General features: G+C 46.2%; 1 protein-coding gene across 3 annotated transcripts in view; it reads left to right on the forward strand.

Moving 5' to 3' along the window:
* LOC135902763 (neprilysin-1-like) overlaps positions 1–26142 on the forward strand; it is a 151598-nt gene that overhangs the window by 18971 nt on the left and 106485 nt on the right. For all 3 annotated transcript variants that reach the window (XM_065433001.1, XM_065433002.2, XM_065433003.2), the window contains one exon: positions 22331–22516. In XM_065433001.1, the coding sequence (XP_065289073.1) occupies positions 22331–22516 (186 nt within the window). The remainder of the gene's footprint in view (positions 1–22330; positions 22517–26142) is intronic.

Consider the following 26142-nt stretch of genomic DNA (forward strand, 5'->3'; position numbering starts at 1 on the left):
AAGAAGTGGACCATCTAGGTGTGGAAGAACTGGCTCGCTACATCACTGAACACATCCTCTGTTCCGCTCGAAACTGCATACCTCAATCCTGCACAGATAAAGTAAATCCAAAACCGTGGTGGAACAAAGAGTGTGAAACTGCAAAGAAACTCCAGAACAAAGCGTGGAGTAGATTCTCACGCTACCCAACCACAGAAAATCTAATAGAATTTAAGCGGTGCAAGGCAAATGGCCGCCGTATTCGCCGAGTATCGAAAAGAGAAAGCTGGACACGCTACGTATCCTCCATAAACTCGTACACGGATGCTAGCAAGGTATATAACAGGGTACGTAAACTGAAAGGACAATGTCCAAATCCTTTTCCTCTCGTCAATGGCTCTGGCGAGTCAATAGAAGACCAAGCGAACACTCTTGGCGAGCACTTTGAGAGAGTGTCAAGTTCGGAAAATTATTCCGAAATTTTCTTAAAGCATAAAAGAATAGCTGAAAATATTCCTCTACATCCAAAAAAGACATCAGAAGGGTACAATAGACCATTAACGTTCCATGAACTCAAGCTTGCCCTAGACTCTTGTGGTAGCTCGGCTCCAGGTTCTGACACAATAACATATGAAATAATCAAGAATCTGCCTTATGAGACCCTAAACTGCATCTTAGGTCTTTACAATAAGATTTTTGCAACTGGTCATATACCTTCATCTTGGAAAGAAGCAATAGTCCTACCAATACTAAAACACGGCAAAGACCCTTCCTTAGTTAATAGCTATAGGCCAATTGCACTCACCAGCTGTCTACTTAAGGTATTTGAAAAAATTATTAACCGTCGCCTTGTGTTCTTTTTCGAATATAACGGTATATTCGACCCTCACCAATCTGGCTTCCGAAGAGCGAGGTCGACAACCGACAATCTTGTTCTGCTTGAGTCATATATACGTGATGCATTTGTACACAGCCAGTACTGTCTATCTGTATTCTTTGATCTTGAAAAGGCATACGATACTGCCTGGCGATATGGCATTCTGCAAGACCTGTCATCCTATGGAATTTGTGGTAGCATGCTGAACATTTTGCAAGATTACTTATCTCAAAGAAAGTTCCGCGTAAGAATTGGCAATGTATTATCGCGCACTTTTATTCAAGAAAACGGTGTACCACAGGGAGGTGTGCTAAGTTGCACACTTTTTATAATTAAAATGAACTCTCTCCGCTCTGTTATACCACCAGTGGTGTCTTATTCTGTCTTTGTGGACGACATCCAAATCAGCTTTAAATCCTGCAACCTGTCAATATGTGAACGCCAGATCCAGTTGACTGTTAATAGGCTCACGAAATGGGCCGACGAAAACGGATTTAGATTCAGTGCAGAAAAAACTTCCTGTGTACTGTTTTCTAGACGTAGAGGGGTATGTCCTGACCCTTGTATTACGATGCATGGCAAAAACCTGATAAATAGAAAGGAACAAAAATTTCTAGGTGTAATCTTCGATAGTAAGCTAACCTTCATGCAGCATATAAAAGAGTTGAAACTGAAATGTCTTAAAACCATGAACCTTTTAAAGATTTTATCTCATCAGTCGTGGGGAACAGATCCCCGCAGGGGCGTCTGCGCGAGCAGGCGTTTGGTGTGTTGCGACACCACGGACCCGAGCACACGAGGGTTGGATCCTCCCGCGTTTAACCGTGCGTGGCTTAGCCGTGTCCGGGGAAAAGGGGATCCTGGGGGTTGAGCCGATGCTGGGTGTTCGGACCTTTAAGGCCCCCCGGCGGAGGCAACACACCCCTTTGGCCTCGGCTTCACGCAGACGGCACCCCCGGACTGACCTACCCGGGGGAAATCGGCAGTCGCCTTTTCCTGTCCTCCTCTCCAATCTTCGTCTTTCTCTCCCACTTTTCCATCTTTCCTGTCTCCTCTTCACTTCTTATTACTTCCGTTTTTCTTGGCGGCAAGGGTTAACCGTGTGTAATATATCCAACCTTGGGTATATATATTTGGTTATAGCGGCGATGCATGGCTGGCGCCTGCAGGTATCCTTCTAACCTTGTAGCGTCCCCTTGTTGGGCTCGGTGGTGGGTGGCCACCATCGCCGCCGAAATTTCCAATGCTATATGGCAAGCAACTTTCCTCCATTACCTGATCGCTCCCTCAAGAGGGGGCGCACCGATGAAACTTTCACGTTTTTCATACAAACAAAGCAATCTTTTCCTAAGTACCACGTTGTACACAGTCAGCACGATAGCAAAACAGTCAGAATGATCTCACCATTTGTTGTAGCAAAATGCCTCACCGAAGCAATTGGCCCAGGCTATAAAGTGACGAAGATGGGAAGTGGTGATCTTCTTCTCGAACTTCGCGACAAAGCACAGTATGACAAGCTCTCGAAACTCGTAGCATTTGGTGAAATTCCAGTCTCAGTGGGCCCACACAGATCCATGAACACAGTGCGCGGGGTCGTCTCAGAAGATGACCTTCTCGAACTGAGTGAAAGCGAACTACTAGAAGGATGGCAAGAGCAGAACGTAGTAAAGGTGCAAAGAATAACATTAAGGCGAGATGACAAACAAATACCGACCAAACACATAATCATTACTTTCGGAACCAGCGACCTGCCTGAATCAATAGAAACCGGCTACTGCAAGCTACGTGTTCGACCATACATCCCTAATCCGCGTCGATGCTTCAAGTGTCAGCGTTTTGGGCATGGGTCGCAAACCTGCAGAGGGCGTGATACTTGCGCTAAATGTAGTTCAACAGATCACGCTTCAGACATCTGCACTTCAGAAATGTGCTGTCCCAACTGTAAAGGAGATCACCCATCCTACTCGCGATCGTGCCCCTCGTGGAAGAAAGAGAAACAAATCATAGAACTGAAAGTCAAACTAAACCTATCTTTTCCAGAGGCACGCAAACGTTTCGCTCTCCACAATCAGTCTAGTCCTTCCTACACCGATGTGGCGCGCCGGGGGGCAGCGCTACATCATTCGGCAGCCGCCCAAGTCACACGGAGTGTGACGGCGGTCACGCCATTAGCCCCCCCGGCCGGAACAGCCAGCGCTGTTCCAGCCCCCGCAAAGGAGGAACAGCAGGCCCTCGGGCCTGTTGAACCCAGGGCCACTGCACGTGCAGATCGGCCCACCACCCCCGCGAAAATCCCCGCTCCGCGGGCAGTATCCACCGCCTCAGAAGAGGTGATGGATACGAGCACAAATCCGGCGTCTCAGACGCCCAAGGAACGGCGCAGCTCCCTCGAGCGCGCCGGGAAGAAAGAGAGAGCTCGCATCAAGGGGCCTGGAAAGGCTTCGTGAGCTTGGTTATATTTCTTAGACACACAGCACAAGCTCCACACATCATGGATACACAGATAATACAATGGAATGTCAGGGGTTTACTCCACAACCTAGACGACATTAAGGAACTCTTAAATAAGTACAATCCAAAGGTGCTGTGTGTCCAGGAAACACATCTTAATCCTTCATGCACGAACTTTCTCCGGCAGTATGCCATTTTCCGGAAAGACCGCAACGACGCCCTTGCCTCGTCTGGCGGTGTGGCAATAATTGTAGATAAGGGTGTTGCATGCCGGCAATTACAGCTTAAAACACCCCTAGAAGCAGTTGCAGTACGTGCGATATTGTTTAATAAACTAGTAACAATTTGCTCACTATATATCCCTCCGAACTACCAACTTTCAAAAACAGAATTTGACACCTTTATCTATGAACTGCCTGAACCTTACATTGTCCTTGGAGATTTTAATGCACACAACACCCTTTGGGGAAGCCGTCGTTGTGATGCCAGGGGACGCTTAGTGGAAAACTTCCTCCTCTCTACAGATGCTTGTTTGCTAAATGGAAAAGATCCTACATTTTACTGTGTCGCAAACAAAACATTTTCATCTATTGATTTGAGCATTGCATCGAGTTCACTCTTGCCGCATCTGGACTGGAACGTGATTGAGAATCCGTACGGGAGTGACCATTTCCCCATTGTCATAAAACTAACAAGAGGTGATGAGTGCTCTCCACATGTCTCCCAGTGGAAAGTCGATTGTGCCGATTGGACACGATACAGGGAGCTAACACATTTGACTTGGAATGACATCTGTAATCTATCTATCGAAGATGCAGTGACATACTTCACAGTGTTCATAGTTGATGCGGCGTCAGTATGTATCCCCGTAACAAATGGATCGTCCTGTAAGCGACGTGTTCCATGGTGGAACGATGACTGCAAAAAAGCGCGTAGAAATCAAAATAAAGCTTGGAAGAACCTTCGAGACTTTCCAACTACGGAGAATTTGATCATTTTCAAGAAAATAAAGTCTGAGGGTAGAAGAACGCGGCGCCGTGCCAAAAGGGAGAGCTGGCAAAGATATATTTCTAGCATCAACTCTTATAATGATGAACGAAAAGCTTGGAACAGAGTGAATAAAATCAAAGGTCGGCAAACTCATCCTCTACCACTAGTAAACACGCAAGGAAATACCCTTCAGGACCAAGCTGACTCTCTTGGGGCACATTTTGAAAACATTTCCAGCCCATTGCATTACTCCGATGCATTCCTTAGATACCAGAAACAAGCTGAGAGACGGCCTCTGGACCAAAAAGGAAAGATCGATGAACCGTACAACCGTCCTTTCAATATGGGCAGGTTGCAAGTGCATAGGCGGCGCCCTGTCTTTCCGACCCCTAGCGCCATCTGACGAATAGTTGCGCGAATGTGGTAGGATAACTCACGGCGTCAGCAGCCCGCGCTGCGTGTTTGGCGTCCTGCCAAACGGTAGCGATGGCGCTAAACAGCGTGCCGATATTAATTTTAACCGGGTTTCGGGAATTACAAGATCTTCATAGCTTCTTTCGTGAAAAGAATTTAGAGAAAGGAAGTCGTCTATTTGAAGTGGGGCACGTCTACGACGTGAGGGAAGTGTTGAACTCGCACTAATCGGAAGTGACTGCTAGGTTTATTCCGCAAGCGAAAAATAATGCACCAGCGAGATGCGTGAAGCTCAGCGTAAGTTACTTCGTTATCTACGGTGTGGACGCATGAAATTATAGGCGACATTGATTCTTGAAGATCGGCGACAGCAGACAAATCCTAGCGGGGAGCTGCGATTGCCGTGCTGGCATCGCAGGGAAGTGCAAGGACGCCGCGGTAGTTTCCCTGTACATACAGGACGGCAAATACGAATCCAAAACATCTCATTCAGGAACGTGGAGCGTATGAACGACTCGTAAGATCTACCAGAGGTATTCTGACGTTGCTCTCCCCAAACACAGAAAAAAGGGGATGAACTTACCAGTTGTGTTAGACTACGCTGGGAAAATATTTTCGCCCAAGTTACTGGAAGTGCGATACTCTTATGTTGCGATTTTTTCAGTGCGTGCAAAGGAGGTTCCAATAAACCACGTTGTCAAAAATTTTGGTTATCTCAACTGCCCCTTCGTTGATAATATGCTGGGCGCAGAAGGGCGTATGCCAGCTCAGCCGGCTTCAACCCCTCCTCAAATATCTCAGCAAGCCCTAGCGCTGTTTGAATGGGAGAGAATTGGGAAAGAGTTCCACAGCTTTACTGCAGTACAGTGTGGGAACAAACTACTTTGTTTGCTGCATATCCTGGTACGCACTGCAGGCAGTGGCGTAGCAACGGGGTGGGGGGGGGGGGGGGGGGTCCAAGGGGCCTGTGTGGGGGTGTCATATACGTCTGGAGACACACGGAAATTGTTGATAACCTCACCTTCCTCGAATAAACCCGGGGAGGGGGGGGGGGAGGGGACAGAAGACCTATGGGCACCGGGTGCCAGACGACCTAGCTACGCCACTGACTGCAGGTGTCCCGTTGCTGCCATCATTGCTGTAAAAGCAAAGAATTCAGCGTTATAACGCACTTGACATAACGCCGGAACATAAAACAGCTTATGCCGTCTCACGAGCGCTATCCAGTGTTGACGCCGTTCTGCATCATACGGTCGGCTTGGAAACCTGTAAAACTTTGTTCCTCGTGAGTTGGTGTACGTGCTGTTGCAGCCCACTACTCAACAGCTCGGGTTGCACTTCGGCATTGCTCAGAAAAGGCAACAGCTACGCGCGAAACAGTCCACATACAGGCTTTCCGAACGCAAGCGGGCCGGTCGTATCCTGCCGGTTCCGCGCTCGCCGCCGCGAGGGGCGCCCTAGTAGGCGCGGGAACTACGTTCGCAACCTGCCTATGGCTGAATTCCAGGCTGCACTGCATAGTTGTAATCAATCAGCTCCTGGAACCGATCGAATAATTTACGAGATGATTAAACATCTGCATCCCGAAGCACACAAAACACTGCTCTCCCTTTTTAACGCCATATTCTCTGCTAGCTATATCCCGTCAGCCTGGAAGAAAGCAATCGTAATCCCTATTCTGAAAGACGGCAAGGACCCGTCTTTGGCCAGCAGCTATAGGCCTATAGCCCTAACAAGCTGCCTATGTAAGTTTTTTGAGAAAATTACTAACCATCGCTTGGTGCATTTTCTTGAAAGTAACAAGATACTAGATCCCTTGCAGTGTGGCTTCAGGGAACATAGATCCACAACAGATCAACTTGTCCGTATCGAGACAAATATCCGGGATGCCTTTGTGCACAAACAGTTTTTCTTATCGGTATTTTTAGACATGGAGAAAGCATACGATACTACTTGGCGTTTCGGAATTATTCGTGATCTAGCTGGAATGGGCGTCCGAGGCAACTTGCTAAAGGTGATCCAAAGTTATCTGTGCAACCGCACATTTCATGTTCGTATTGGTAATGTCCTATCTCGTCTATTTACTCAGGAAACAGGTGTGCCACAAGGTGGAGTGCTGAGCTGTACTTTATTCCTTGTAAAAATGAATTCGCTCCATACTATCATACCACGTACAATGTTTTATTCCGTATACGTGGATGATATCCAAATAGGGTACAAGTCATGTAATCTTAGTATATGCGAGCGACAAGTGCAGCTTGGCCTGAATAAGTTGTCTAAGTGGGCAGACGAGAACGGCTTTAGACTGAACCCTGAAAAAAGTACATGCATTCTTTTCTCCAATAAGAGAGGGGTAATACCGGAGCCCGTTATTGATCTTAATGGAGAACGGCTATCTGTTAGTCATGAACATAAATTTCTAGGCCTCATTCTAGACTCCAAACTAACTTTTATCCCACACTTAAAATATTTGAAAATGAAATGCTTGAGGACAATGAATCTACTGAAGCTCTTGTCCCGCACATCTTGGGGAAGTGACAGAAGGTGCCTGTTGAGCTTGTACAAAAGCCTTATACGGTCACGCCTTGACTACGGAGCCATTGTGTATAACTCTGCCACGCCTAGCGCGTTGAAGATGCTCGATTCCGTCCACCACTTGGGTATCCGTCTTGCTACTGGTGCGTTCAGGACTAGCCCTGTAGAAAGCCTGTATGCTGAATCGAATGAATGGTCCCTACATCGCCAAAGAACATATTTAACTCTCTCTTATGCCCTTAAAGTCAAATCAAATTTCCATCATCCGTGCCATTCAGTTATTCACGACCTGTCTACGGCTAGGCTTTTCCGCAACCGCCCAGGCACTAGACCTCCTCTGTCCCTTCGGTTGGAAGCATTGTCCGAGGAAACAGCTGTGCCGATTTTAGAGAATGTCATAATGGCAACTACGCGGCTTCCACCACCGTGGGAATGGCAGTCTATCGAATGTGATGTCTCGTTTGCAGAAATAACAAAACGAGCACCTGAGGCACACATACGATCACATTTTCTTGAGCTTCAGGAGAAATATTCTTGTGCTGAATTTTATACAGATGCCTCTAAGTCGTCTTCTGGTGTTGCTTACGCAGCAATAGGACCAGAATTCTTAATATCCGGTACATTGAACCCATATACATCTATCTTTACAGCGGAAGCATATGCGATACTCTCTGCAGTGAAGCACATCAGGCAAACGAATCTTACTAAGGCTACAGTGTTCACAGACTCATTGAGTGTAGTGCGAACCCTTATGAATGTACGTAAACATAAAAACACTGTCTTTAACCAATTGTATACATTACTGTGCTCAGCTTATAGTGCTAAGCAAACGATCATCCTATGCTGGGTACCTGGCCACTGTGGCATACAGGGCAACGAAGCTGCTGACGAGAAAGCTACTTCGGTAGCTTTTAATGACACAGACACAAACATACCCATCCCTGCTACAGATCTTAAAGCATACTTGCGTCACAAACTGAAAATCCACTGGCAGCAGCAGTGGAATGCTCAGATATCAAATAAACTGTACTTGATAAAACCCAAATTAGGATATTGGGTATCGGAGAGAACATCACGATATAACGAAGTGCTCCTTTGCCGATTAAGAATAGGACACACTTACGGCACTCACTCTTACCTCTTGACTGAGGGGCATCCTCCCACTTGTGGTAAGTGCGGCCAGAACCTCACAGTCCTGCACGTTCTTATTCAATGCCCTGCATTAGAAACACAAAGGAAAAAGTATTTCATTTCTGCATATCGCGAAAATATTCCCCTTCACCCGAAATTTTTTCTCGGCAATGAACCGCTTTTTAATCCGAAATTAGTTTTAGCGTTTTTAGCTGAAACAGACACTCTCGAAATCATTTGGCCAGGACATTTTTAGCTCACGTATAACAGCCTTGTACTCAAAGGCTTCCTTGAATCTAAAGTGTCAATGCTATGTTTTATTGCATCATGCTTTTAGCGAGACCCCATTACCATAGCCCACAGCATTATTTAGTCAGTCATTATTTTAGCAACTACATATTTTACGCCATCCACAGCGAACGATTTTAGGCCTTCTTACAGCCATGTCACATATACCATAAGAAATTCATTGCCTAACTCATTGCCTGCATCATTCACAATGCACCGCTAACATAACATTTGTCATGGCGCTCTTTGGCCATACCTGGCCCTTGCGCCATAAAACACTACACATCAATCAATCCAGGCAGCAAGGGTTAACCTTGTGTGAATAACCAACCTAGGTTATCTCATATTTGGTTATAGTAACAACGTACAGCTGGCGTTTGCAGGACCTGTTTTTACAGTCCCTGTAACGTCCCCTTGTTGGGCTCCATGGTGGGTGGCTGGCGTTATTGCCGAAAACTAAATTCTCTTATGGCAAATTCCTTCCCACCCCTCCTTGATCGCCCTCAGAAAAGAGGGCGCACCGAAGATGTATTCAAGTTCTTTGGTCGTGAAAGACCCAACTTCCCACGATTTCATGTTATTCACTCGGAAAAATCAGACACACAAGTACGCACAATCTCCCCATTTCTAGTTTCAAAGTCCTTAACTGAGGCTCTTGGTCAAGGTTACAAGGCAACAAGGATGGCAAGTGGAGATCTCCTCTTGGAGCTCCAGAATCTGAAACAATTTGAGAAGTTATCCAGTCTCGTGTCATTTGGGGACGTACAAGTGACGGTGACTCCGCACCGCACTATGAACACTTCACGTGGGGTTGTCTCAGATGATGACCTGCTTCAGCTGACAGAGGCAGAGCTCCTAGAGGGCTTGAACGAGCAAAATGTTGTTAATGTGAAAAGAATAAAGATGAGGCGCGATGGTAAAGAAATTGCAACCAAACACCTAATTCTCACCTTCAATTCAAGTGTCCTGCCGGAATCAATCGAGGCCGGGTACATAAAGCTCCGTGTCAGGCCTTACGTGCCTAATCCACTCCGATGTTTCAAATGCCAGCGCTTCGGCCACAGCTCGCAGAGCTGCCGAGGCCGCCAAACCTGTGCTAAATGCAGTGCCAAAGAACACACCACTGAAACCTGTGAGAACGCTCTCCGCTGTGTAAACTGCGATGGGGAGCACGCCGCGTACTCGCGGTCGTGCCCATCCTGGAAGAAAGAAAAGGAAATTGTTACAATTAAAGTCAAGGAAAATATCACTTTCAAAGAGGCACGCAGGCGGGTTTCATACCTGCCCAAGAAAAGCTTTGCCGAAGTGGCGCGTCAGGGGGCAGCGTCACAACGGCCTCCGGCGGCTGTCCGACCCACAAGCAGTGAGTCGGCAGTTACGCCGTCTGCCCCTGCGGCGGTTGCAGCTAGCGCTGCTCCGCCAACCGTGGAGAGGGGACCATCGATCCCGAAGGTGGGCGCAGCCGAGGCTGCCTCAACCTCCCAGGTCCCTTCCAGCGCTGGCAACGGCCGGCGCAGCCAAATCCCTCAGGGAGCCCCAACGACCTCCGGGCTGTTGGGCGCAGCAGTCTTGCCCTCCAAGGCAGGACACTCCCTGATAACCTCTCGCTCGCAAGAGCACGTGTCCGGCGCCTCACAAGAGGCAATGGACACTACACCTATCCTCCAGGGGCGCCAAGCGCCTAAGGAGCGGCGAGGTTCACTCGAACGCTCCAGAAAGGGCAAAACTCCCGTTACAGGGCCTCGAAAGGGCTCTGTAATTTAATCACTGTGATTTCCATAAACACTACTTCTGTTTCTGTACACACAGCACATATTATCTCCCAATATGGATACACAGATAATTCAGTGGAACGTCAGAGGTCTCCTTAGAAACCTTGATGATGTTCAAGAATTAATCCACAAACACAATCCCAAAGTGCTGTGTTTACAAGAAACAAACTTAAAACCCAAACACACCAACTTTCTCCGACAGTACATAACTTATCGCAAAGATCGCGATGATGCTGTCGTATCTTCAGGCGGCGTTGCCATTTTGATTCATAAAAGTGTTTCCTGTCAGCGTTTACAGCTACAAACGCCCCTCGAAGCAGTGGCGGTTCGAGCTGTTCTTCTGGATAAACTCGTCACCATTTGTTCGATCTACGTACCCCCAAACTACAAATTAAACAAACATGAATTTCAGTCATTTATAGACGAGTTGCCAGAACCCTATGTTGTTCTTGGGGATTTCAATGCGCACAGCTCCCTGTGGGGCGACACTCGTACAGACGCGCGAGGTCGCCTTGTTGAACAGTTCCTTTTTTCTTCAGGTGCGTGCTTGCTCAATAAGAAGGAACCCACGTATTACTCCCTAGCAAACAGAACCTTTTCTTCAATAGATCTTACCATAGTTTCCCCGTCCATACTGCCCGAACTCGTATGGGAAGTCACGAACAATCCTTACGGGAGCGACCACTTCCCTATACTGATAACAACATCTAAAGAAAACGAATATCCTCCGCAAGCTCCTAGGTGGAAGATAGACACAGCTGACTGGGAGAAATTTCGAACACTTACTAACATCTCGCTGGCTGATATGTCTTCTTTAGAAATCGATGCAGCTGTGGAGTACTTTACAGCCTTCATCATAGATGCCGCAACTAAATGTATATCACAAGTAAATGGATTGGCAGGCAAACGGCGTGTCCCCTGGTGGAATCATGATTGTAGGATCGCTCGTAAGAAACAAAATAAAGCGTGGGGGTTGCTACGCGCCTCCCCCACTGCGGAGAATCTTATCAATTTTAAAAAAGTTAAATCCCAAGGCAGGCGAACCCGCCGACAGGCCAGAAGAGAGAGCTGGCAGAACTTTTTAACAGGTATCAACTCGTATACAGATGAGGCCAAAGTCTGGAACAGGGTTAGTAGAATAAGAGGGCGACAAACATACTCCCTCCCTTTAGTAAACACACAAGGCGAAACCCTGCAAGACCAGGCAGATTCACTTGGGGAGCACTTTGAGCGTGTGTCAAGCTCAATCAATTATTCTCAGTCCTTTCTTAAACATAAAGAAATAATAGAACGTCAGCCAATCATACGGAAATCCAGGCAGAATGAACAGTATAACCGGCCTTTCGGTATTGCCGAGTTGAGAGCTGCCTTGAACACATGTAAAAGCACTGCACCGGGACCAGACAGAGTCATGTATGACATGATCAGGCACCTACATACTGACGCACAAGTTACACTTCTTACACTATACAATACTATTTGGGCTTCGGGGTACCTCCCATCCACATGGAAACAAGCGATTGTGGTTCCTGTCCTAAAGCAGGGAAAAGACCCTTCCTTGGCGGCTAGTTACCGTCCGATAGCTCTAACTAATTGTCTGTGTAAGCTTTTTGAAAAAATGATAAATCGCAGACTTATACATTTCCTTGAGCTCAACAATATACTCGATCCTTATCAGTGTGGATTCCGAGAAGGGCGGTCCACAACCGATCATCTTGTGCGCATGGAAGGATATATCCGCGATGCCTTTATACATAAACAGTTTTTTCTATCGATATTCCTCGATATGGAGAAGGCATATGACACGGCATGGCGTTACGGGATCTTACGAGACCTGTCGGCAATTGGCATCCGTGGAAATATGCTGAACACAATTGAAAGCTATTTGTCAAATCGTACCTTCCGAGTAAAAGTCGGCAATGAACTCTCACGTCCCTTTACGCAAGAAACTGGTGTACCCCAGGGAGGCGTGCTCAGCTGCACTCTCTTTATCGTAAAAATGAACACGCTACGTGCTTCACTACCACCTGCCATTTTTTATTCCGTATACGTAGATGATATACAAATAGGCTTCAAATCCTGCAATCTTACAGTATGCGAAAGACAGGTACAGCAGGGCTTGAACAAGGTTTCCAAGTGGGCAGACGAAAACGGATTTAAGGTCAACCCCCACAAAAGTGCTTGTGTTCTCTTCACAAGAAAGAGAGGCCTGGTCCTAGATCCTTGTGTAGAACTGGGCGGACACCAAATTCCTGTCAGCAAAGAACACAAATTCCTTGGTGTTATTCTTGACTCTAGGCTCACTTTCATTCCTCACATAAAACATGTCAAAGAAAAATGTCTAAAAACAATGAACCTACTTAAAATCCTGTCATACACAACATGGGGTAGTGACAGGAAGTGCCTGTTGAATCTTTACAGGAGCCTAGTTCGGTCGCGAATAGACTATGGAGCCGCAGTGTATCACTCTGCCGCCCCGAGCGCGCTAAAGATGTTAGACCCCGTACACCATCTGGGAATCCGTCTGGCCACTGGGGCATTTAGAACAAGCCCTGTTGAAAGTTTGTATGTTGAGTCCGATGAGTGGTCACTCCATTTTCGGAGAACTTACATCAGCTTCAACTATTTTCTGAAAGTGCGCTCTAATAAGGAACATCCGTGTTTCACAACCGTTAACGACTTGACATGTGAAACACTTTTTCATAACAGACCCTCTGTGAGACGTCCTTTCTCACTGCGTGCAAGAGAACTTAGCACGGAAATGGATGTCCCAGTTCTCGACCAACGCCTAATGCCTCCAGCTAAGCTAGTACCACCCTGGGAGTGGCAGCTGATAGAATGTGACACATCCTTTGTACAGGTCACTAAACATGCGTCAGAGACACATATCAAAATGCACTTCTTGGAGCTCCAGTACAAGTACTCGTGCACAGAGTTTTATACGGACGCTTCTAAGTCGCATGCCGGGGTGTCCTACGCAGCCATTGGCCCATCCTTCTCGGAATCCGGTGTACTGCACCCTGAAACAAGCATATTTACGGCTGAGGCCTATGCACTACTGTCGGCTATGAAACATATCAGAAAATCAAATATTCAAAAAACAATTTTATTTACAGACTCCTTAAGCGTGGTAAAAGCCTTGAAGTCACACGGTAAACACAGAAACCCCGTAATTATTGAGCTCTATTCCGTCCTCTGTAGAGCGTATATGTCTAACCAGCATGTCATTATATGCTGGGTGCCTGGACATAGGGGCATCGAGGGTAACGTTCTAGCAGACCAGATGGCCACATCAATTTCACTGCATACAGTCAGTCCTACTGCTTCGGTCCCTGTCACGGACCTGAAGCCTTTCTTAAGAAGGAAACTGCGAAACCACTGGCAACGTAAGTGGGACGCAGAAGTAAATAACAAACTGCACGTGATAAAGCCACAGTTAGGTTCTTGGCCCTCCGTAACAAAATCACGGCGAACAGATGTCCTATTCTGTCGCCTCAGAATAGGACACACATTTGGTACACACAACTTCTTACTCACTGAAAATGATCCTCCAACTTGCGGTAGATGCGGGGAGAGGCTGACCGTCCTCCATGTCCTCCTGGAGTGTCGGAAAGCCGAATCTGACAGAAAGAAACATTTTCCGTTAGCATACCGGCAGCATATTCCCCTTCATCCTGTAATGTTACTCGGCCCAGAACCGCTCTTCGACACTAACGCAGTCCTAAGTTATCTGAAAGATGTTGTGTTGCATGTTGTTAGCCCAACATGTTCGTAGCGTCTTCTCTCTTCAGAGGATGGCGCTGCGATAGTTCTTTCGTGTAGCACGTGCCTCTAGGCCCTTGTGTTTCAAGGGCTCTGGCGAGGCAACAGTGCTCCAGGCATTTTTACCATCTCATATATTTTCTATTCTGCATCATTCTTTCACGATGGATTTTAGTCTTCACAGTATTCGTCATCTGTCATCGCCATAATTTTATAACAAGTTAATTTTACGCACTTTACAGCGAATATTTTTAGGCCACTTTACAGCCAAGTCACATCTCCCATAATACATCGTCAACATTACCACCTGTCATGGCGCTCTTTGGCCAAACCTGGCCCTTGCGCCACAAAAAACCACACATCATCATCATCATCATCGTGGGGAACAGATAGGTATTGCCTCCTGTCTCTTTTTAAAAGCCTTGTGTTGTCCCGCATAGACTATGGATGTATTGTATACCAGTCGGCTTCAAAGACAACACTTAGAGTACTCGATCCTGTATATCACTTAGGTATTCGTCTAGCGCTTGGTGCCTTTCGGACGAGCCCCGTCCAAAGTCTATATGCAGAATCAGATCAGTGGCCACTGGATTATCAGCGTACATATCTGGGAGTCACCTATGCCATAAGAATCATGTCACTAAAACAACATCCATGCAAAGCACTCATAAGTGATCAGTCCACAAATCAGTTTTACTTAAACAGGCCTTCACACGCCCCGCCGTTCCCGTTGGCAGTAAAATCTGTTGCTGAAAAACTTGCAATAGTTTTCACAGATCTGCAGGATAGTGACTATTCTGAACCCATCCCACCTTGGGAGCAATATCCTGTCACTTGTGACTTTTCCTTTAGAGAGCTTAAGAAAAAGAGTTGTCCAAGTGCCCTCATCCAGCAACATTTCATGGCTCTTGAAGACAAGTACAGATCTACTGCATTCTTCACTGATGCTTCAAAGTCTGCAAATTCGGTATCATGTGCAGCTCATGGCCCAAACTTCTCGAACACTAAAACCTTGCATAAACACAGCAGCATTTTTACAGCGGAAGCGTACGGTATTCTGATCACTATTGACTATATAGTACAACACAAGATAGAAAAGTCTATAATATACACAGATTCCTTAAGCGTTGTCACAGCCCTCTCCTGTGGCAACCCAGGCGGCACGTCAGGTTGGGCCAACGTTGGAAACATATTGGCACTTCTTGGCCCAATGATGGCCTAAGATTAACAGCGTGGTTCCAATATTGGCAGTGCCATTCTGGTTCCTGGCCCAATGTTGGCCTTAGGTTAACAGCGTGGCGCCAATATTGGCTGTGCCATTGTGATAGAGATCCAACGTTGGCCCACATTACACAGTCAGTAAACAATATTGGCTGTGCCATTCTGATAGAGATCCAATGTTGGCCCACTTTACACAGTCAGTAAACAATATTGGCTGTGCCATTCTGATAGAGATCCAATGTTGGCCCACTTTACACAGTAAGTAAACAATATTGGCTGTGCCATTCTGATAGAGATCCAATGTTGGTCCACTTTACACAGTCAGTAAACAATATTGGCACTGCCGTTCAACAAGGCGGGAATTATTGGTCCGACTTTGGTATGGATTTGCCAATATGGGTTAGTAGTTGGCTTTCTTTGTAGGACATTGGCCCGTAATAAGCTAATTTTCGCCTTGTCGGCTTTTAGTGCTCTACGACTTGCTGAGATTGAACAACGTGTTTTGAAAACTAACGCACTGATCACAGGCACACTGCGCAGGAACCAAAAATATGTTCTCCCATGTCAACTCCATGAATGGTACACCGCCATTATTGCACTCCTCCTTTACCGAAATGTGTCCCCTAAAGCGAAAAGCCAGTGTACCACGTAGCAAGCAGGGGAAGTCGCATAAATTTAGCCACTGCTTTATTGATCGTGAATAAGAACTTGAGCTTTCCATAAGAAGCAACGGTATTGCAAATTTGCCTGCGCATTGTATTTTTTGCATGTACGCTCCGCGGCTTTAGTGGGTCAGGATTCTGAGGAGAATCGAGAATTACAGTGCCTCAGAGCTGATGGAACCGTTTTATATTGCATCGAGATGGAGCGCATATGCACTAGTGAAACTATTGTTTGTTTGTTTAGCATGCATGGCATGTTGTGGCGACATCATGCTCCTATTCTAATATATTTGTTTGTTCGTGCATGTGTAGTATGCTCCTTGTATGAATGCCCCTGACAGAAAAAAAATTAATTGCACGTTTTGGCATTTGCGTGTCAACAAGCTCTTGTCTTTGCCTTTAGTAGGCACGGCGCATTCCGGATTTTTTTTTTCGGCCTAGCTTTCCGTCCTTCAGCCCCCCCTTGCCTCTCCTTCACGCACCCAGGTGAGCCTGGTCAATGCTGTCAGTCAAGCGTTCAGACAGCCATAAGCTGCTGTGTCGAATTGGGTGCTCTCGGAAGCATGGGGGAAAGCGGCGGGGTCACTATTGTCCTCCTTGTCGCCCTCCATCGCTGCCACCCCAAAACCCGTTCGGGCTAGGCCCAGCGGGGGAAAGTGGCGTTTACGCCGTATTCTTCGTTCACCCTTTCCTTTCACTCTTTCTTTCTATGTGTCGCTAGCACGCCGACTGGGTGCAACACCACCTGAGTGCTTGCCGTCCGTTCTTGCCAGCGCACTCCTCTCGTGAAAAATGCTCGCTTGCTGTCGTCATTCCTACTGAGAAGCCTACATCTTGAAATACGCAGCAATGTGGCCACGAATTTTTGTGGGTGTTAGAATTAATATAGGCGAAACAACAATTAGAAAAGAAGTCGGCGCTCGTGGGCAGCGTCTTCGATGTGGGATGAACTCAGATACAAAGAAGCATGGATCATACAATGGTGAGTGCATTTTTTTTGCGCATGTTCTAAGTTTTATCAGAAGCAATATCACCGAAGCTATATCACCCAAGCAATATCACGCGGTATATATATTACTGAAACAGGCCTGGCTAATGTAGAATGCCTGTAATTAAATAGCTCTTTTTATTTGCAGCCTTTGAATAGTGCCTGGAGTAGAACCACGTGTAAATCTCTGTGAATTTCACCCAAATTCCAGGACTATGATTTTATCAAGCCACGCGTGCGGCCTGATCCTGCTAGTGATACCGAGGAACCACGCTTCTTCTCACTGGTATAGGTCAAGCATCATTTCCAGCTGACAGTATTTTTTTCTTTTCGAATAAATGCTTCTTTTACTAGTGTTTCTTGACGGAACTTCTCGGTTTCCACATTAAAAATTTCGCACGAAGGCCGCATTGTGTCTACACTGTCTGAAACTAGGCTTTTTGTGCTGCATCAGGTTTTGCTGCAATTTTTAATTTTAAAGTGCTACGCTGACTAAGTGTGAGCTGTAAACAAAGCGGACTGCGCATTTTATGTCTGTTCTAAGTGTTACGTTACATCTTGTACAAGGTATGCCATATATGTCGAAATATTAGGAAGTGTTACTGGACAAATCTCTTGCAAGAAAGTTTCTTGATTCACCCCTTCGAACTCTCTGCTCAGACTTATAATATTGTTGCAGTATGGCGATTTTTCAAATGAAAACTCTCCATCATACATTTGTCATACCAACATCTCTGACATTGTTTCTTTTCATTTTACAGTGCAAACATTTCCTCCAAGTAATGGTGAAGTCGCTATCGGATATGGTGGCAATATCAACGAAACCACCGCGTTATCGTGGTCCTCGGGGGCCTGATAAGCCTGCTGTCATCCAAGCACTGACAAACCTGCCTACCGACGTCAGCTCCATGCCCTGAAGCCCCTGGCCAGCCCACCGTCCTCGGCACCTTGCCCAATTCCTATCCTGAGGGCAGTGCCTGTAAATAAACTGTTTGAAGATAACCGAGCGTCACCCATCTAGATCCACGGAAAATGCCTGTTTGTGAAAATTTATTCGCAAATAAACTGTCATAAACGTCAATTTCAGTATTCTTTTATTATTATTTGCAGTCATATATGACTTCTGCTTCTTGACATCTTTTTGTCGAGCTTTCCTAGCTACTATTGAGGAAGAGAGTAAGGGGACAATTGCTACAAAAAATGCCGCTAGCAAAATGTTTGCGGTAAGAATGTGTGCGTGCTCTAAAGCCAGCATATCTAGAATATTCGTCATGCAAAGGGCATTGGCTCAAAGCTGGCATTAATATTGGTAACGATATGGCTGAACACTGGTCCTACGCTGGCAGCACGATGGCTGCTGCATTGGCATAACATTGGCCCAATCTTGGCTTTAACGCTGGTCCTGCGATGGCTGCTGCATTGGCATAACATTGGCCCAATCTTGGCTTTAACGCTGGTCCTGCGATGGCTGCTGCATTGGCATAACATTGGTCCAATCTTGGCTTTAAGGCTGGTCCTACGCTGGCAGCACGATGGCTGCTGCATTGGCATAACATTGGCCCAATCTTGGCTTTAACGCTGGTCCTACGATGGCTGCTGCATTGGCATAACATTGGTCCAATCTTGGCTTTAACGCTGGTCCTACGCTGGCAGCACAATGGCTGCTGCATTGGCATAACATTGGTCCAATCTTGGCTTGAACGCTGGGCCAACATTGGATTGGGTTGCACTTTGCCAATATGCCAACATTGGTCCAACATTGGTACCAATTTCTGCCAGCATTGGGCCATGGTTGGACCAATGCTGGTGTGCTGCCTGGGAAAGCAAGCCGAAACCCTGTAATTAACGAGCTCCTTAAACAGATCCACGTAGCGCATAAACAAAACCTTGCTCTTGTTCTTTGCTGGGTGCCAGGCCACTCTGGGATCGCAGGTAATGAAATGGCGGACAAAAATGCTGGGGAAGCGGCTCATCGGGACATAATTGATGTAAGCAGGGTACCTGGTGTAGATATGAAACCTGCGGTACGAAAGGCGCTCCATAAACATTGGCAAGCTGAGTGGGACAAGGAAGTTGAAAATAAGCTGCACCTGCTTAAACCGCAGTTAACGAAACCATTCCCACTGAAGCTTGATAGACACACCGAAGTCACCCTGGCAAGACTCAGAATAGGTCACACCTATGGCACTCACAAATACCTCTTGACTGCAACCGACCCTCCGACGTGCACACGCTGTGGTGAGAACCTAACCGTCCTACATGTCCTCATTCAATGTCCTGAACTTCACCGACACCGACTGGCTCATTTTAGAGAACTCTACTCACACCATATACCACCCCATCCCTCGATGTTCTTATCAGAGGATGCTATATTTAACTTTAAAAGAGTGCTTAATTATCTTGCAGAAGTTAACTTTCTCGACATCATCTCATACCATCCTAACATTCAGATTGTGCCTCACAGGTGAGGTACAATCTGATGCGCAAAAGTATGTCTGAGCTCTTGCACTTCTTGCGTAGGCAAGAATTGTACAGCAGGGGACTCGGGCAATCCGCAATAATTTACCATGTGTGCCCATAACCAATGCATTCAAGCCTTTATATTTATCTTCGTGGTTATTTTAGAATTCATTCACTAGTATTTAAAGATATATCACGTGTAGGCCTCTATACAGCCTCCATTTTAAATCATTGTCCTAATATCACAATTTTACTAAACCATAACACATGTCCTGGCGCTCTTTGGCCTTAGATGCCCTTGCGCCATTAAACATTAATCATCAATCAATCAAACAGAGTTCTCGTGCCGTCTTACTAAGAGAAGCGTACATGGTGCAACTTAATCTCAGAGTTCCACTTGTTGAAAGTTGGGATCCCTTTGAAAGACTGAAGCTAGAATTCCAGGTTGCCCGTCAAAGCTCCACTGAAGGTAGGTGGCTTTCTGGGCTGTTGTAAAATGATGGCTGCAGGCGAGTCAGGGTCCGTCATCGTGGCTGGCGACTTGTTTTTTTTTGCAATTCTTTGGCAGATTCCCGTGCTCCTGGAGCAAGGTTTTCGCACGGAGGCTGGCTCAATGATCAGGGCTGCCGTTGGCGTCGTCTTCACGCTTTAGGTGTAGTTCACTGCTACATGGCGGTGACCAGTAGACGGATGCCGAAGCATCTCCACGACGTGTGACGTTGCTGTGCCGATGAAGAATCAGGCTGTCGCAGGGCTGAGAGCCATGAAATGAAATAGTCAAATAACGACCTTGTGCCCAAAAGAAAACGTTACAATTAAGCAGAACGATAGTAACGAGCACATGCGTTGATGTTTGGTTCGTTATACATGAATCATCGAAGACTGCAGCGTAATTGGTGGTACCCGCGTACATATCGTTTTGCACAACGCCATTCACGCCGCACATGCAATGCATTTGTACAAGATTTCGCGATAATATAGAGTACAGGAAGAAGGGGCGACATAAATTGAGAAAATTCGAGTAAATGCAGGCGCACCATACGCGAGCGAGACCTTTAGCAGACGCACACGCACTCGTGCCCATATTCATGTAAATAAGAATATAAAAAAATGGAATTGCGGACTCAGACTCCATTTAAGATCATGAAATTGGCGGTTGAGTCACTTCAATGAATTCACGGGTTTACAGCCCACCTGAAACAGTGCCCAGATTCAACTGGTCCATACGTCTCACAAAGCCATTCTGCTGTAACGGATCTAGTACAACGACACGTACAAAAGCAAGCAAGCGACACAGACAGCGTTGTGCGCATCCGTTGTCCTTTCATCGCGTTCATCTACTTGTTGCTCAACACAGAGAAACCATCATCTGAATCACCAGCGTAATAAAAGGGTCATCGATTTATTGCAAGATCACAGTTCTAATGAATAATGTTGGTATTTATCTTTACTCTTTGGGCACCGTCATGCGCTAATTTTCAATCGTCTTTTCAGACATGATTGCACTCGTGAACACTCCAAATCATGCTCAGTTATACGGAGTACCACTCACTTATGTTCACACCCACGCTTGTCTGCACTGACTCACGCTCACACTCGGGTGCCCTCATGCTCATCCGGATGTATTTGCAGGCATTTACAACTACCCGCTTCCTTTGAATTTAATGAGCACCATTTCCGCACTTCTTTATGTGTGTCAGTGTGAGTGAGTCTCGGTAAGTTCGAGTGGGTGTGAGCTTAGTTAGACCATGTGAATTGTATCCATCTGACTTGCACCTCTGAACTGGATCCCACAAGCATAGAAGCGCGTACGCACAAACACGCACACATGGATACGCGCGCGCACACACGTACACACACGCACGCCCCACAATAGCTACTTGCATAGACGTAATATTGTTTCTCACCGCCGACTTGTGCTGTTTTATCTTCTGTGAACTGCTGCGTCATACACAGTGTCTAACTAAAAAGAAATGATCTCTGGTTCTTGTTCAATGTTCTCCAACTTCATTTGCGTCTGTTACGAAAACAGATGCAGCGCATTGCTGTTTATGCTCAGTCTCTCGCGCTGCTCGTGAAGTTTGTGAAAATTAGCGAAACGCAACAACAGTCACTCGCAGAACATAGCGTGTACTTTGAGTTCTCTGGAATTCAGGCTCACCACAACGCAACGCTAAGTTCTCTTCACACCTGCTCTTGTTACTGATGGTTCAATACGCCCCGATCAAAGCCTGAGTCAGCGTGAGTCAGGCAACTCACGAGTACGCTTCTGACCTATGATGAGCATACGATATCTTACATTTGTAAGGATTTCTCCCCTATGTGGCACTGTGACGTGGCTTCAAATCGCTCAAGCGATCTACTTGAACTACTGTGACACTCCTGCGTTCCTTCATGTGTGTGGCTTTCTTTTTTTCACCGTTTCCCACACATTTCATGTGCGTGCACTATTTTCTCTTTTTTTGAAGATTTTTGCCTGCCCTTACCCTTTCCCCAAGGGAGGGGAGCAAACTGGACATCTATTTTCCCGTTAGCCTCCCTGCCTTTCTCATTTCTTTTATCTATATCTCTTTTTTATAGATAAAGGCAGGCATGCCAACAGACACAGAAGCAACGGAATGTCCAAGACACACGCCATGTCGCACTTTCTTGTGCATGCTTACTTTTTTTACCAACTCTCTCGACATTGAATTGTTCAATGTTCTTGCATTATATTGGTGACGCACTAGTCACAGAGGCATCATAATATGGCTGAGAGTTTTGTAATCACCTATTCATTTCTTGAACGCTGATCGCTCAGGCTCCAGGGAGAAACACGCGAGACAAGCCTGCGCTCCTCAAATACGACACTGAGGAGGTGCCCGACCATCGCTGGATCGTCCTGTGCATCACCTTATGGCTCGCTGCGGTGGTAGGAGTGTTGGCCGGCATATTACTAAGCACACTTCTGCTGTCCGAATGGTCAACGTATGACGCCGCCACCACGGTGAGGGCCTAGCAGGCAGGGGATGTTAGGCAATATAGTTTAGCACAAAGACCAATAGATGGGACATTTGCTGGGTAGAAACTAGACATCTTTTATGCGTGGTTTGGTTGGACGCTGATGCAAGTTCGTAAACGTGCTAACTTGTTGAGGTACACACATATGTATATACTTAACGCATCATGTCGAGCGAAAACATTAGTTGCGACTCAAGAGTACTAATTGGTCTAGTTACAAAAATTCACCCCGAACACAAGGGAATAAAAACGAAATGAACGACACGATCGTTGTCTCACAAGTGAATTTTTATGGGGATTTTCCCGGAATATATACATGTAGTAATGGAAGTAAACAGAACAGACCTAAGGCCGCGGAAAGACCAGTACCAAACAACTACGTAGCATCCGACAGTGCGTCACAACTGCTGTTTGTGCATCTTCCTAGGGTGCTGAATAGTGGTTTGGTTCTGGTATTTCTTTGGTCTTTTCTCAATTATCTTTACTTCGCTCTGTATGAGTATATATTCGTAGTAGAACACATCAGAAATTCAGTTGTGAGACGGCATTCGTGTCGTGCATTTCCTCCTTTGTTCCCTGCGGTAGCGCTGAATTTTCGCAACCGTGAATTAAGAAGCCAAGCAGTATAAATGGCAATGGCTAAATGAAGTGTCATCATTCCACAAATGCTGGAGAAGTCTTCGTTGCAATATGTTGTGCTTCGTGTGCAACACAATGTTACACCAGTCGATCTTGCGCCTTTTGCTATTTTCTTTGAAAATTTATTTTAGGTGAAGAAGTCCAGCATAGTCAACAATATTTGGAACACACTGCTAAGCTATGTAGCTTCGCGATAAAAGCGGTCGTCCCAATGTCTATACAAAAGAAAGTAGCTATATCTTTATTATACATACATTCATGTACACTTTACCCAGATAGTAATTGTGGAGATTCTTACAAAGTAGATATCTGTAGTTTCTTGCAAAAAAAAAATTGAACTGCGCAACGAGATGGGCCGGCGTCATGTATGTGTCGGCTACAATTATTGTTAAAAATAAAATCCAAACAACCACATAAGATAAATATAAGGTGCAGAAACTTGTTCCCCCAAAAATCCGAGGAGAAGTTATGGAGCGAAAAACATTAGGTGTAAGCGAAAAGACAGGAAAAGGGCGGTGTGGGATCAAAGAGCAAACGTGGATAGCCGATATTATAGTTGACATTAAGAGAACAGAAATGGAGTTTGACAGACCATGTAATACCTAGGGTAGATAAACGGTGCATGATTAGTTACAGAATAGGTGCCAAAGAAATTGAAGAGCAGTCGAGGATGGCAGAAAACTAGGTGGGGTGCTCAAATTATGAAATGTGCAGGTACAAGTTGGAATCAGCTATCGCAAGACAGGGGTAATTCAAGATTGTAGGAAGAGGCCTTTGCTTTCCAGTGGACGTAAAAATATGCTGCTGTGGTTAACGATGATTTTCCCGCATTAATACAGAGGCTGATTTTAGGCCCCCTAACACCCAGGTTACATTCTTAATTTATGAACCCTTGTTAACTCATTGCACCATATGCTTCGCGCTCTTTGACCAGAACTAGACCACGCGCCATCAAAACTCAAGGATCCACCAATCAAGCTTTATCTTTCCGCTCTTTTTTCTGTCCTGTCTTATGGTCTGTTTCATTTCTGTTTCCTCGGCGGCTTGGGCTAACCTGCTGCGACGTAATCAACCTTGTATATAATGTATAAGGTGAAAGCAGGAATGTACAACTAGCGTGCACTACTCTTCGTGTTTACGAATATTGGAGAGTTTGTTCGTTGGGCTCCGAGGTGGGTAGCTGCCACTGCGGCCGAGCATAACAATCCATTACGCACAGGGAACCCTTTCCCTATTTAGGTAACCGTGCCGCCGCTAAGCGAGTACACAACAAAGCAAGCCACCAATGTTTTGTCTAGCACAAAGATACCTTCTTCGTCCACATCGTCGACAATACGAAACCTGAAAAGCAAGTAAGGCTAATCTCTCCATTCCTTTTCGCTAAAAGCCTTACTCACAGAATTAGACCTGAGAGTCAAGCTATTAAAATAGCCAGCGGCGTCCTCGTTCTGGGGGTTCGTAGCAAGCTCCAGCACGAAAAACTCGATACTTGTAGCCGTCGTCGATACCCTAATCAGTCACTCCAGTGCTCCTGGAACACCGTACGGGCGTTATATTCGATTCCAATCTTCTTGATTTTACAGCCTAACGGATCCTAGAAAGGTGGAAAGACCAGAATGCTGTATACGTGCTACGTATCATGATGAAGCGAGCAAATAGATTCCTGCCAAAGGTTCTATTATTACGGTTTTTCCAGTGTTCTTCCGTGCAGCCTGGAAACTGGATGCACCAAAGCCTGCGCCCTGGCCACGATAACATCGATTTCAGCAATGATGCTTTCCAGCTTTTTCTTCCCCTTGGCAACTTGTGCTTTTAATGCACTAGTTTCACATTCTTTCAGCTTGGCAGTCAGGCCTCTTAGGTGTCTCTGGTATAGTGGCCTTAAATGGTCTTGAATATCCGCATCTGGATCTCCAGATGGCCGCCACGCAGGCGTCCCTTTGAATTGTTGTTGCTGTTCGATGAGGTCGCTCAGAGTGCTGAGCTTTTCGTCCATTTGTAGCGTGTGGAAAAGGCTTCTGCACTCCTCGCGTATGTGCAACAAAAGCCGACGTGATAACCTGGTAATGATATTCCGCAAAACATTCTCTTCGATGCCGTACATTTGAAGTTCACGCGTGTTGAGGAGGCGCTGCCTGAACTTTTCGCAGAGATCTCGAGAAGCTTCGTCAACAACATCAAGACAATTTTGGTAAGCTGTGCCCATCGCGTTGGCCATAATTTTTCTGTCACCTGTCAGGGCATACATTCATAACCCACACAGTTGCTTCAACTTTTGGAAGTATGGCGATGGCTCACAGAGTTGCCTTGGTCAACTGACAGGTGCGAAATGTTGAACCCAAGGCAATTGACGGGCAAATAATTGTCCGGTTATATTCTACTGTCCAAAACGCGCAGTCTATTCAAGATGTCGTCCAACACAAAAAATGTAAAAGCAAATAATCAGTCCGAATGTATAAAAAAATATATCATTCAACCAATTCGGAAAATGTGGCTCAGCTTTTCAATGCACAACTTCTGCTGATAGGGTGCGTCAAGGTGCAGTGTCGTCCGGTCCGCGCACAACGAGTACTCGGGAGTGGTGCCCGTTCCGTGGTGCCAGTAAAATCTATTGCCCCTAAATAAAATTTACTTCACTCACTCATCGACAAACCTCGGAGGCGCCGGGGCCACCGGGCCATAAGGCCTCCCTTCACCCGGCGAGGCCTGAAAGCCGCACAAACAGTCCGAAAGCGCGGGCATCATGCGCCTCCCAGGAGGCGATGACCACAAGTGTGGCGGTGTTGGTGCCGATGGATCGACGCGGTTCTCTTGACCGCTGAAAAAGTAACGAAACGAAACATCAGGGGTTGAAATCCTTTAACACGCATTTAAATTCTGACGTGACACATGGAACACTATTCTTCTCGTGCGAAGGCGACGCAGATAATGAGTCGTGATGTTATAGAATTCATTCACAACCTTGATGATATA

The sequence above is a fragment of the Dermacentor albipictus genome, chromosome 2 (genome assembly GCF_038994185.2).
Source record: "Dermacentor albipictus isolate Rhodes 1998 colony chromosome 2, USDA_Dalb.pri_finalv2, whole genome shotgun sequence".
Lineage (NCBI taxonomy): Eukaryota > Metazoa > Arthropoda > Arachnida > Ixodida > Ixodidae > Dermacentor > Dermacentor albipictus.